We start from the raw sequence: 14,079 nt of genomic DNA on the forward strand, positions 1-14,079 counted from the left end.
GAGCTGCGCTACACCGCCGTCAAACACACGGCACGCTGACCTCCGTTATGAAACAGGTAAAAAAAACACAAAAAAACACATACGACATCTCGTCCCTTATTACATAATGAAGGCCATATTTGAGCGGAAGGGAATGTGCTCATCCAATGGGACCGTCCAGAGAAAATTTGGCGGTGCTTAGCACCTTTGTTCCACATGACAAAAACTTTGGCTGCAGTTGTGGGTTCCCAGGAGACTGGGGTTACCACATCGCACGTCGTCTGTGTGGGTGTGTTCAGCCATCTGAAAGATAGACTTGATATCGCTCTGTCTGGCTGTCTTTTGCCCCTGGGAAGCCCCTCCGACACCACCCACAGCCACACACACACTAACACACACACTAACACACACGCGCGCACACACGCGCGCGCACACACACACTGCGGTCACCTCATACATATCACACCACTTCGCACCAGCTGGGGGTTGTCACGTAGTCTCCAGTAACAGGTGTGTGCGCGCGCATGTGTGTGTGTGTGTGTACTGTAAAATCTGTCACTCTATATGTACGTGCTTGTAGTTTATGTTTAGCTTTTAAGAATAACAATTCAAAATACTGGTTGAAATATGCAAAAAACTGTTTTGCTGGATATTCTTGGGCCTTTTTCCTCTTTTCCCTTTATCGTCTTTATTGTTTGCTGATAAAAACCATCTCTGCTGTCTTTGCTCGTACTCTTGCCCTCAGTATTTCGTTGTTCATGATCGCGGGAGACGTGTGTCCAGTGCCAAATAACATCTGCCCCCTTTCGTTCGCTGTGTGTTGCTGTACGTGTCTAACACACCCTTCGGGGGTATAGAATTACCGCATCAGTAGACGTGTGTATGTCGGGGGATTTGCAGGTTCAGATGCCTCATCATTTGCACCACTCAGCTCCCTGTTCCTGAGCTGTTACATCCACTGGAGATTAAAGATTTTGTTAAGTTCGGTTGATGTAAACATCTCAGTGGACAGGCGGTCGCCCCGGCTGGGTGATTTATTTTCCATATACTTTGCACAACTTCTCTTCTCTTTTTGACCGGTTTTCTAGCTTTTCAGTTCTGAAACACAAGTTTAGGGTTCACACTTGCAGCGATGAAACCAGATCGCCTAACGTTAGATAGTTTAGGTTTTGGTGTCAGACCTTCAGAAATGAAACCAGGATGCAGTGCTTCCCGTCCGACTCACTGAGTATCACAAATGTTGAACAATCCCACGGAAAGAAAAGAGCCTTAAGATTTTAATTTCTCCACTCGCAGAAAATTCATCCAAATCCCGCAACAACAATTTTATTGTTATGAGTGAAGGGTTCATCTTTAATCATGAACACATTCGGTAGATTTTCGTTAAGCCAACACCCCCACCCTTCTCCCCAACTTCACCCAAAAACAATCAACCATTCCCTGGGTGCTTATTAAAGGGGATCTTTGAAAGGGAGTGACTGCAGCAGAGGGAAGCGACGCCACCGTCGGTAAAAAGTGGAGCCAACATCATGGATCTAGATCTCAATCTGCTGGATTGCAATAAACCCATTCAGAATGACTTACACACAAAGGGAAGTCATTTTACCGGCTGCAGTCATAATACAATAAACATAAGTGTTACCTTAATATTGTTTCAAGATACGTTGTGTTTAACTGTGGTAATGAACACACTCATTAGTCAGTCAGATTTTTACTTTTGTTTTTTCCACCCGGACACACAAAGCTTAATACCAGTCAGTACTAATACTAGACTGATGTTTACAGCTCTATTTTATTGGTTGTTAGTGCATGAGAAACTGGTGTACTTAACTGCTGCCATGATAGAACATGACACATCACATCCACAGGTACGCTTTCTAGTATCTTCACATTGTCTTTAATTTTGCCGTTATTATATCAACAGGGAATATATTAAGAATCTGAAAAGAAAAAATGTGTTATGCAGACGGTCACAGTGTCACATTTGTATAATACAGCGGCTCAGATTACACGATTCGGGCGGTAACATTGGGTCAAAACCACAGTCAAGCAAGTTAAGTAAACGGGAGTGTGACAGTGACTCACATACATGACACACCAGAAGTCAAGGAAGCCTTAGAGCGACAGGAGCGGCCCGATGTGGGAAGGAGAGACCAGGTGTGTAGGGAGGGGCCGGATCAGGTGATGGGCTGAGACGGGAACACACTTCCTCTACTCTCTCTCTCTCTCTCTCTCTCTCTCTCCCTGTGTGTGTGTGTGTGTGTGTGTGTGTGTGTGTGTGTGTGCGAGTGTTCTTCTTCTGCAGGTATCTCCAGTGCTGCTGAAAGAAATATTTTTAATATTATTCTTTTTGTTGTTGTTATTATTATCATCATCGGTTGTAGTATCCTATTACTTCATAATTACAACTATTGTTAACTGGTGCTATCATTAACAATAGCGTTACATTTAAAAGTGTCACCGTTATTATTATTATTGTCATCATAACAAACAGTCTGACAGAGCTTAAACACAACGGTAACACGACTGTTCCCGGTCTCTCTCTCTCTCAACTCTCCCCGATTTCTCTCCTCTCAACCAAACCCAGTCGAGGAAAATGTCCGCCGACTCTGGGTCTAGTTCTGATTAAGTTTTCGTCCTGTTTCAAAGGGAGTTTTCTCTCCACCGCCGCCGAGTGCTTGCTCATTGGGGGAACTGTTTCTCTGTAATATTGTGAGGTCTCGACCTACGACCTCGAGACAATGTCTGTGTTGTGATACAGGGAAAAGGACGGTGAATTGCGTCGTTGCATGGTCTGAACTTGGACTCCGAACACGCTCACACAGTGTTTACCAGCAGGTAAGCCTGTCCTCAAAAAGGGGGAAACAGCTTTTTATTGATTTTACGGTACATTTACTGAAAATATCTTTGTTTCCTGTCAAACCACTTTCCCTCCTGTCATAAATGAAACTGTCATTTACTACAAGGAAGTGAAATCTCAATGAATAATTTCCTCCTCTTGTGACTTTTTGAAAAAAGCAGTCATAACTTTCTTTCGTTGCCCAAAATAAGTCACCAAGCCTACCGAGAAAGTTCAACGAGAACCCCCTTGGCATGTGATATGCGCTTTTTTTTCTTCTGACTGACATTCAACACCTTGACACCCTCAACGTGTCTGCTCTGGGTTTCCATTTCTCATCTGACACAGCTTTTGTTTCTAAGGGCTCGCTTCTAGGCTTATGAAATTGGACAACTTACTCTTGCACATATCAGTTTGGGAAGAACTCGCGGATTTAAAGAAACCAACTGCAACACATTTTTGGTTGATCTATGTTACTTAATTTGTCAGTGCTGATTAGGCCACATTTTAGGACAAACACTGTCACATCAGTAAACATGAAGACTCCTGGGAGCAGGGGGGGATTTTGATCTCAAAGGTGGGGAAACCCTAAAGAGGAATGAGAAAGTGATGTGATAGTCTGTGAAGTCTCTATGGCGCTAAGACCCATGACATGCATGGGATAGTATACAGTAGGATGCCATCAAATCCGGCACACTGAACCTTTTAAAGGTGACATATAATGTTCATATCCAGGTTCATACTTTTAATTTGGATCACCACTTGAACAGGTTTATAGCTATAATTTTCCAAAAACCCATCGGTGTCCTCACACAGCCCATTCCTGCAGCTCCTCTTTTCACCCTGGTCTTCTGTAATTCGGGCGGTTTGGACATTTCAGGTTTTTTTGTTTTTAATTTAATTTGTTTTTTTAAGCTTAAACAGGCGTTGCATTTTTGGAATACTACTGCCTGCACTTTCTTCCAATTCATTTGCATAACATTCGTTTTGTGACTGTAAAAAGTGGGCGGGGGCATGTGCCCCGTGTCCCCTCCATAAATTACACCCCTGCCGGAGAACATCGAGATACTATTAATGGAGTGTTACAGTACATCTCATTTTACATTTACTTTTTAGGCCTTTGGCTGACACACTCAGGGCAACTTCGAATGTGTGGGCAAGAGAGGGGCGTGTTGCACAGGGGAACAGATGTATGAAATGTGAGTCTCTTGAGACTTTAAGTATTTAAAACTGAAACAACCAAAATTAGCTGATTGGCTGATTTATGCGTGGATATGACATTGACGGGCGAATGATAGGATATTCCCTTTTTCAAATAAATTACAAAGACTGAACAAGTCACGCATGAATAATGTTTCCACTAACTTGCACAGATCTTTTTTTTTGGTCTCCGCCAAGCCAAAAAGGAGTAAATGCACGAGACACTAGAATGACTGGTCAGTAATCTTCCAAGAATACACAGTGTTCCTGTATCGGCACAAACAGGAACAGCAAACAGGTTGTACCGTCTATATGCAGTGCAATTTGTGCTGAAAAGGTGAGTTTGGGCGAGACGCTGGATGTTGACGCGTGGGACGAGACGAACTGTGTCGTCGCATGTACGTGGGGAGTTGAAGGTGACAGGACCTAAACAAAGCTAACATCAGGTGGAGCTGGATTCGTCTCGTCCTGCTGACATACAGGTGACAGCGTTGGTCCCTGATGTGAGTCGCAGCTAACAAAATACGCAATATATGATTTTATTCGCAGACTGAGTGTCCACACTAACCGACCCCGAGTGGAACAGGCTTCCATCCAACCTGATCATTCCACATGCCCAGATCTTCCATGTAGACATTTTTAAAGGGTTCACCAAAACACTTGATCTAAACTGTACCCTCTCAGGTGATTTTAGCTAAATGATAACATGCGGATGCTATCAAGCCTACAGTACGTTTTAAGTGTAATTTGGGATTCATTGGGACAGACCGCGGTGGGCCACCCTTGAGGAAACACACACATTTTGAATGTACACAAGACTCAGGACATAGGGAAAGATTCAGCCCAACGCTCCCCCTGGCCTTTTTGTCACCTTACTTCACATCTGATGAGACACAGTACAGATATCTGTATCCGGGGTAGATATAATAAACCTTGGACATGGTGTGTTATTTTTTATTGCGAGACGACGCGTAGCAGCGTGAAGTGCAGATGTTCCTGTATCAGAGACCTTGACATGCTCGCTTAGGTCATGGTAAAACTCGGTCGGCCTGGACGTCTGCTGTCGTTTCAGTCCGGTGTTGATGAAACTTGAAGAAACTGTCAAGGGGGAAAGTCGAATCAGTTCTGTGAAAGGGTTACACCGTCTGACTTTACTGGAATGTTCTGCTTTTACTTCATCCAGCACATTTAAGAATTCGGAGAACCTGGTGAACTGTGGTGCACTCGCTGCTTGTGCTGTGCCGAAGAATGATTTCTAGCCATGTCAGCATTACTCATTATATGAATAACCTGCTCACCAGCAAAATCCACATTCCGCACAAGTTTATTGAGAGCCTTGAAATCGGTCAGTGGGGAAATGTGTTCTCCTGCGATTGAATAATAGAGAATCTGATATTTCTTGACGCTGCGGGAAACTATGTGTTTTCATCACGTGTCGCGATGTTAAATACTTCTCTAACTCCCTGGACGGTTTCAGAGAATCGCCCCACGAGGGACTCTCAAGTCTTCGAAGCAGTTGAGGAGGAACACTGTGTGCACTGTCCGGTGTGACGGGGCCGGAGATTATGAACACGCACGATGGACATCAACGCGTGGCCTTGTGTAAATGTGTTGGGATGAAATACCGGAGCCATGAGAAACGGTTAGAAAATGTGTCACAGTGAACTTACCCTCCAGATTAGGTAATAGTTACCGGAGCTCAAAGGTTTTGCAATGTTCTCATGGGGTTCGGCGTTAAGCTCTTTCCTTGACTGAAAAACCAGCAGGCTGTAAAAGAAAACAAACATGTCGTGGTGAATTGGCAGCGCTTGACACAGCACTTTTGTAGTCTTGATGGCCACTCGAGGCACTTCACGCTGCAGGTCACATTCACCCATGTGTTCGCACAGTCACGGACACTTGGACATATCAGGGTTTGAAGCACTGACTTTGGTGGTTGTGAAGATAACAGGTCAGGTCCAATCTGTAAGTGTCACCTTTTATTATATTAAAAAGAATATAATTTCTCGTCACAGGCCACATGGCTATACACCAGCTGGAAAACGTTCCAAAGCTTCATTTATCTCAGCATCTGGCCAATCAATGCTTCGATGGACGAACGCATGTAGAATAGTGAGATATGGGCTCGTATCACGCTATCGCGCTGTCGCCTCAGAGCAAGAAGGTTCTTGGTTCGCGTCCCAGTTCGAACCAGCCGGGGCCCCACCTCTCGCCCAACGTCAGCGGGGTTTGGCTCCTCCTGGCCCCCCGTGACCCTTGATGGATAAAGCGGTCTAGAGAGAATGGATGGATGGTTGTGATCTTTGCCCCGTTTGGGGGTTTTGCCTCATTGCCTAGTGTCTCTGTGTCCGCGCTGACTGATCAAAAACCAATGACTTTGGTTGGTGGTCTTGTCGGTCTGCTGGATGGTCCACCGCACCACTGTGTGACCCTGTGCTCCGTGTCCTGTGTGTCCAGACGCAGTGGGGCTCCTCTCTTTGCACCGGAGGAACTCCATGCACCTAAATGTCAGCATGCCTGAGGTGGAGCTCAGCCTCTGAAGGGCTGGTGCTGTCTCTCATTGTTAGCCTTTACAGGGAGCGCTCCGTGGAGATGTAGATCAAAGAGTACAGTGTGAGTCAGTAGCTCGCTGCACATTGTACTATTCACTTAGTTTTTTTTTTTTCTTTTTTCCCATGGAGTTTTGGAAGGAATTTAGTCGCCGGGCAAACAAAGAGCCTTGTCCAGTTCGAAATAATTCCGCACTCGGCAGTTTGAAGGCCAACACAGAAATAGTTCGGTGAGGGTAACACCAGTGATTATGCTGGAATTACACACTGACATTTTTGTGTAAGAAATCCATAAAATATATTGGCTTACCTTAATTAGAAAAAGAATGTTTATGTATGCCCGTTCCCAAGTATTCGATACTAGTACATGCTGTGGAAAGAAAATCTTAACTCTTCGCTGCACGCAAGGAACTGGAAAGCAAACAAAAGGTGCTGAATTAAAGCATACCAGGCCTTATCTCATGTTACTGTCAAAGCGTGTGTGTGTGTGTGTGTGTGTGTGTGTGAACCTTTTTAAAGAAAAAAAACCTGATAATGTTTCTTGGCAGGCCGACTCAGGGGTTCCCAGCACGTACGAAGTGAGGAGTGGGGGTCACCCTCGACAGGTTACCCATCTCTGATGGGGCTAAACCACGCGGACAAACACGTCTCATTTACTGTAACTCTGGAAAAAATTTGACTGTTGCGTTTCAAGAGTTGGCTGTGGCCGGCTCAGGATGTGAGGGTCGTCCGCTAACCGGAAGGTCGGCGCTTTCGATCCCCGCTTCCCCCGGTCCTTGGGCTAGACACGCGCGGCCACAGCGCTGTATGAATGTGTGTGTGAATTGACTTGTACCGCTAAAGTGCTTTGCGCGGTGGATAACACACAAAAAAAAAAGGGCCTTTGCTCCTTTTCCATGCTTTAATACAACGAAGTCTCCGATATCCTGCGAGGTCAATTTAATCGCAGAGTTTTACAACTAAATGTTGGGACCCTCTTTAAGACAATAGCGAAATGAGTCGTTTACTACATCAGATGATATTGTACTTAGTCGTTGCCAAACAATTTCTCAATTATAAAACTCATGATGCTTGGTACGTGGGCCGTCAGGTCCCACACTGATAATGGTTAACTATGCCGTCCCCCCCCCCCCAAAAGCATGTCCCATTGCCGAAGAGCGGTGTTCTCATGCGATAACAAACATACAGCTTTGCACACAGCTTTGGTGTGGTGCGTGGTAACTCATCCCCGCGTGCAATGCCCGCGTTTTTTTACTCTCACTGCTCAGCGGGGTAATCAGTCACGTCAGGGTCTGAATGCTCAAGCGGTTTTCTGAGCGCTCCACAGTGGAGGGAATCTCTTACCTTCTGTTGACTCAGTCAGTGCTGGAAAGAGACGTGACGCACTGAAACTCGACCCCGTGCTCTCTGCAAAGAGCTTGGACTATATAAAGATGAAACTGTCGCAAGGAGGTACCACTGAGCCCCCTTAACCTGGCCACGCAAATACATACGTGTCCCCATTTATTTGCTTCGTCAGTGTCCGCATCAACTCCCTTATCTTGCCAAACCTCGCAGCCCCTTTCCCCGAAGAATGCTCTCTGGAGCATCCTCGCAGGCTTGTTAGCATTCCTCCTTTGCATCTGACAAGAAAGGCTGCACTGTTTCTCTCCAATCAATCAGAGGGCCCCCTGAAAAACCCGCATCACCCTCTGAACGCCAACACCTCTGTCTTTGCTGCTCTTCTGGCGACTGCGCGTGTGATTCCGGGCACTGGGATACCTAGAAACTGGGTCCTGTGGTCAGTGCCAGTTTCCATGGTTCCCCCCTGTCAAAAGAGGTTCTTTTCTGGGCCCGACGTGTTTGAGAAGGCCCCCCGTGAAAAGATGGCTCTGTGTCCCGAGGTCCCGAGCCCACCGAGAGCAGAATTCCTCTGCGACTCCGGCCGCGTTGGGGTTGCGCGGTGCGGCGGACGGAAGGGGAAAGAGGGAGGGGAGAAGACACAGAAGCGGCATGTTTGGGTCCTGGCTCGGTGCCATGCATCAGTTAGGAGCCCCGGGGGCCGGGTCACAGTGGGGGTTCACGGTAGGGAAGTGAAAAAGGCCAGTCTATACTCATTTACGCCAGTAAACACACATTCAACTCCTTTCTGCTCTGGACAGTTGCCAGGCTGCTGGTGTTGAGCTGCCATGATGCTAACGCCGCCGCTAGTTAACGCTGGGAGCCAGCAAACGAAGTAGGAGCTTCAGTGTGCCTGCTTCTTTCTTCTCCTCCGCCATCTCCAAAGTTGTGGAGGAAAAACTTACCCTTCGTCCTCACCTTGCTTAAAAAAACTATAATACCACCTGGCACCACTAGGGGGCACAGAAGTTGTCTGTTGCCTCTTTAAAACAAAACATATCCTCCAACCAAGGATCGAACTTTCACTAAGTTGAATGCCTCGCACATTTTTCAACTGAGGATTTTTTTGCAGTGTAGCTTGCATATGACAACCCCCCCCTTAAACACACACACACACACACACACACACACGCACACACACACACACACACACACAGCACAGGTAAAGGGCTATGTACACATGTCTGTGTACATAGCCCAGGATGACTCACCAGAGGGAGAGGAAGATAATAATAATAATAATGATAATACATTTATAGAGCACAGAAAAGTATGTTCTCCCTCGCTCACAAAATTACTGTACATCAGGCGTCAACTTCAGCAGTTTCTCTGCTGCTTAAAGGGGAAAAGGGGGATATGTGGTTGGACCTTATTTTTAATTCCAAGTTTTGAATATCAGCGCTGAGTACAACAGCACAATTGTCCCCAGAACCTGAATGTGCAGAAGAGAAAGAAGGATCTGATTTCAAAGGGACAACCAGCACCACCAGCCTCTCCTGGTGTGACTGTGCCTGTTTTACACCCGTCACAATAATGGGCTGCTCACACCTTATAATTTAAGAAGGACAATTACTTTTGTTCTTTCTACTCGACCTTCAACTTTTGCTTTTCGTAAGACTTCACCTTCAGGCAGGTGTTGAAACACTTAGCACAACAGGTTGTTGCCTGAACCAATCTTTGGATGTTGGATGGATCCTATAAGAGGAACAGGCTGCTGGTGTTCTCCATAGGCACGTCAGGGTGTTGCTATGCAACATCGCTGCAGCAGCTGACAGTGACGCTGTCCTTCGTGTCGGTTGGACAGTTGCTTGCTGTTGTGGCCTGAAGTTGGGTTTTCCTGTGTAAAGGAAATGCAGTGGTGATGGTTCACTGTGCTTCCCTGCGGCCTTTACAAAAATTAGTGAGCTCTGAATTAATCTGAAAGCCTCAAGGGGCGACATGCGAACTGTTTTTCGGTGTGCACTCTCATGCATACTGCACACGGTTGTTTTAAAATCGATAAATTCTCATTGTTTCACTCTTGACTGCACTGAAATTCCTTTTGAACACAAAGAACACTGCTTTGCATGCTCTCTAGGTGTCGTCTCCACACCTACACTGGATACAGTGCTTTGAGTATACGTCAATTGTTATTATCTTACTACCGCTATGCATACAATTATTCCCTCATGGACAATATCCTTCTTAAACAAGCACGGGCGAATGCTGTGAATTTTCACCGCAGCGTTCGAAAACGGGCTGACTCTGCTCGTGCTGCCAGCCGAATGCCTGAGTTTGCACTCGGTGAACGGCTGCGTTTCCACTGCGGCTTCAGAAAAAGGCACCTGGGACTCCCCACATCACGGCAGATGGACGGGCAACCACACACGCAGGCTCCACTCGGTGGGGCCAAACACAACAATAACCCTCGGGGCTGGTCAGCGCTCGCATGCTGCTCCGCTTTCCATGAATTGACAATGTTGAATCCAAGGTTTTTCCGTGGTCACGGCCAATGAAACCTCTGTCCAGAACAGCACTGTGCCCTCTTATGCGTTCACAGAGGATGATTTAGTGCGAGGTAAAGAGTGTGTAGTAGTTGTGTAAAACCTATGTGGGGCAACTAGACAAAACAATATGTCTTTGGGATTACATTTGTTTATAGATGGCCACAACGCATCATTAGTTTTTAAATATAATAATAATAAAAACGTATAATAATATTAATAAAACGTCAGCCGCTGCTGTTTATTCAAGCCAGTACAGAATGATTTTGACCTTGCAAAGACTTGATGTGTGTAAGATGATTAATTATAACTACTGCATGTTAGCAACTCAAGGTTGCAGAAACCATTAGTTCGGTCCTTAGACCCATTACTAACTCTGAGAAAACACACGCATTGAAATGCGGTCAAGTTTGTGATTCAGTGTAAAAAAACCAACTAACATTTTAAAACTATATTTTCCTTGTGTTTATTCACCTTTAATATGATTGATGTGCAGGCAAGATGTTCACAAATCTATCAAAGTAAAATTCAGGAGCGCAGCTCTTCCGCCCTCTGCTGGACGAACGTCGGCAGTGCCGCTTTCTGAATGAACTCAGGGCAGGATGAAGCGGACAAGATATTAGACCCGATCATTTGAATCAATGTGTGATCATATTGATCAGCCGATACTTTGTTAAATATGTTAAATGAATGGGCCTTAAAGTGAGTATCTGACATTTTACAAACCAAAACATCATTCAAATCACATCAATTATCAAGAATTTAGACGGACAAGGTCTCTGAGTGTTTTTTCTCTTCTTTCATTTTGTGAAAGCCTTTAGAAATGGTTGACATCGGCTTTGACTTATAATAACAAATCCTATTTATTTGATCTTGTTTTTTTTTTTATTGTTTTCTAATTTCCTATGCTTGTGTTCATCTTACTTCATCTCATTATATTTGCTGTGTCTGGTTTAATTTTTTTTTGTAATTACCTGTCCTATTTGGTGTACTTAATGGGAGTATAGTATTAACACAATATTCGTGGGAAAACACGTGGGAATTTTATGGTCACACTTGAGATATATACATGTGGCAGATTATTTAATTAATAGATGGTTATCTATCACATTTAAAGTGATTAATAGGTGTGACTTTTCATCACAAACTAACGTGACATAAATGTAGTTGTACGTTTACAACAAATGAAATGAAAATAAAATATTTGGGGACAGTGTCAGACACTTCAGTGTGCCAGAATATATTTACTTTTTTTACCTAGCCAGTTGAGTTACCTTCTTTTAAAGTTTCATTCTCATCAGGAACATTTTGTACTCTAACTCAAGCAGTTACTTTGATGACAACCTCAACTTCTACACGAGCACTTGTTTTAAAGTAACAGCACTGTTACCTGAGTGCGGTATTTGGCTGCTCACCTGTGCTTTGGCAGATTTACGACATCTCACAGCAACACCGTCGAAGTCGTGATGCAGCTCCAGACTTTTCATATCTCCACTCCTGTTTTTTAAACAGAAGTTCAAATAATACATGGAGGGAACGTTGGTCGTGGTACATGTAATCAGGACGACAGGAAGACACACAACACAAATACACGCGCCTGGCACATAACCCGGAAGCTCTGTGTTGTTGTTTTTTCCCCCCGTTGCTAAAGCGGAAGTTGAGGAGGGGCATCTCTCTCGCCGAGTCGGTCGCGCTTGTTCATCTTTGTACGAGTTCGTCTCCTCCGGCTTCCTGCAGGACGCTGAGCTCCGTGTTGCCATCAGTAACCGGCCTCTCGGGCTCCACTGCTGCGGGTGAACGAACTGTATCAACCCCCGGGGGAACATGGACCTCGACGTAAACGACCACATATGATTTTTACGTTTTGGTACGTCCACCTCGGCTCCTGTGACCTCCATGTTGTTTTACCCCCGAACCGTGAAGCTAAGCTACGAAAACGCGCATCACCCTCGAAACCGTCTGCAGAGCTGCTCACTTCAATTCAAGCGGTGCTTGAGCAATGAAACTGAGAGTTCTGCTTGCGAGCTCGGCACCGACATCTGTGACAAGGCTGTCACCACGACATCACGTTCGCCCCCTGATGACGTAGTGTCCCACTGTAGCTCGCAGCTAACTAGCATCATGTTAATGACGTAACAAGGATAATGTGCAGATCTGGAAAAAAAAACTTTAAAACGTACTCACTTATACAAATAATTAATAGTGTCTCTTCGTGAAGGTTTACCGGATTTTTATCTTCCTCTGAAGCTCAGTGAAAAGAACCACTGAAGAGACTCTGTTCTTGTATGGTGCTATTTGATGGTGTACCACTAGGGGGCGCTCTGACACACAGAGGAAGCTGTTGGGGTAACGAGTGTTTTAGTCGCAACTCATCACTTTGATTTATAAATCATTTATTAAGCCATTAATTACAAAAAAATGTTCAGTTGCAAGGCTGTGAAAAATCAATCAGTCATTAAAAGAAATAGTCACAGTTGCAAATGTTAATTCAAAAATAGGTGTTTTTTATACAAATCTATAAATTATAAGAGTTTGGTTCAGATGCTTTTCCAGGATTTTTAAAAATGAAAGTTAAGAGGACAAACGACCTGTTGGAGCTTTGACCTGAAGATCGAACTAAACAGCTGGAGGAGGATGAACTCAACCCGTCCACCCCCAAAAAATGTGGGTTCATTAACATCTGATCATTAAAGCATTGTCATTGAAGGATTTACTTAACATTAATTAAACCTGTAGCTTCACCTGAAACGCTTCGCAAAGAGTGTCTTTATTTTACACAACCTTTTTGTGTGTCTCATTACAGCATAAAAAAACGATGTGTTTTCTAGTTTCTTACATTTCTTTGTCCCTAATATTTGGATTTTTTTAGGTGAGACAGACTGACTGAACCACAACATGTAAGAGCCTCTCAAATACGACATTTTGAAAAACAAACGAGTGACGTTCATAGAGAAATATCCTTACATATACATTTATTTTATTTTTTTACATTTGAAGGTCAGGGTCGAAATATCACGTGTCGCTGCCTGTGGCGGCGGGTGTCCTGTTGGTGGGCCTGCCGTACTCCATCTCTCTAGTCGCCCAGTGCATTTACGGATGGCCCAACAAGCCCGGATACAAGAAGTACACAGAAGCTCTACAGCCAAGGTAACTTGTAGAAATGCTGTAGAGCTTTTCTTTTGTTCCACAAAGTATAGTTTGGTTCAGTGTTTTTATTTCTCTTTAAGAAGAGTTGATTATTAATCCCCCTGTTTTAACCTTTGGCCTCTCCGTCAGGCGAATATACCGTTTGACCAGAGCCGTGCTGGAAATGCTCAAATACCTGCAGTATGGGAGACTTTACTACCAGTGGAAGTCGTGGTACAGGAATGACGAGAACCGTAAGCATTGTGAAAAGGTGAGGATGAGTCGGAGAAGAAACATGTGCTTGTTGTGTCAGTGTCTGTAGCCGCTTGCAGACATGCACTGATGTCCGGAACTTTTCCTGAAATTTTCCTCTCTGCCCCATTGTAAAATTTCTGGATAATGTCACAGCGAGCCCATGTTAGAATACAGCAGGATATATACGGCGAGTGGGCATTGATCAGGAAAATGTCCGGACCCATTGTCGTGAGTTCACGTCTTTGCATGGAAGGGACCAGACGTTTCG

General features: G+C 44.7%; 1 protein-coding gene and 1 long non-coding RNA gene across 3 annotated transcripts in view; one reads left to right on the plus strand and one right to left on the minus strand.

Annotated features, from left to right (window-relative positions):
* Window positions 1-1,453: 1,453 nt before the first annotated feature.
* LOC118314434 lies at window positions 1,454-12,013 on the minus strand. The gene is made up of 3 exons (XR_004794647.2): window positions 11,846-12,013; window positions 5,689-5,785; window positions 1,454-5,116 (listed from the first exon to the last, which is right to left on the minus strand). It is a non-coding gene; the product is annotated as an uncharacterized LOC118314434 (long non-coding RNA).
* A 76-nt stretch (window positions 12,014-12,089) lies between these two features.
* si:dkey-193c22.1 (uncharacterized protein LOC567837 homolog) overlaps window positions 12,090-14,079 on the plus strand; it is a 4,226-nt gene continuing 2,236 nt past the window's right edge. The window contains exons 1-4 of one of the 2 annotated variants that reach the window (XM_035640895.2): window positions 12,090-13,094; window positions 13,300-13,327; window positions 13,428-13,577; window positions 13,707-13,827. In XM_035640895.2, the coding sequence (XP_035496788.2) occupies window positions 13,326-13,327; window positions 13,428-13,577; window positions 13,707-13,827 (273 nt within the window). In that variant the 5' untranslated portion in view covers window positions 12,090-13,094; window positions 13,300-13,325. The remainder of the gene's footprint in view (window positions 13,095-13,299; window positions 13,328-13,427; window positions 13,578-13,706; window positions 13,828-14,079) is intronic. The other variant, XM_035640894.2, reaches the window with a different exon arrangement.

Source organism: Scophthalmus maximus, chromosome 19, assembly GCF_022379125.1.
Source record: "Scophthalmus maximus strain ysfricsl-2021 chromosome 19, ASM2237912v1, whole genome shotgun sequence".
NCBI classification, from domain to species: domain Eukaryota; kingdom Metazoa; phylum Chordata; class Actinopteri; order Pleuronectiformes; family Scophthalmidae; genus Scophthalmus; species Scophthalmus maximus.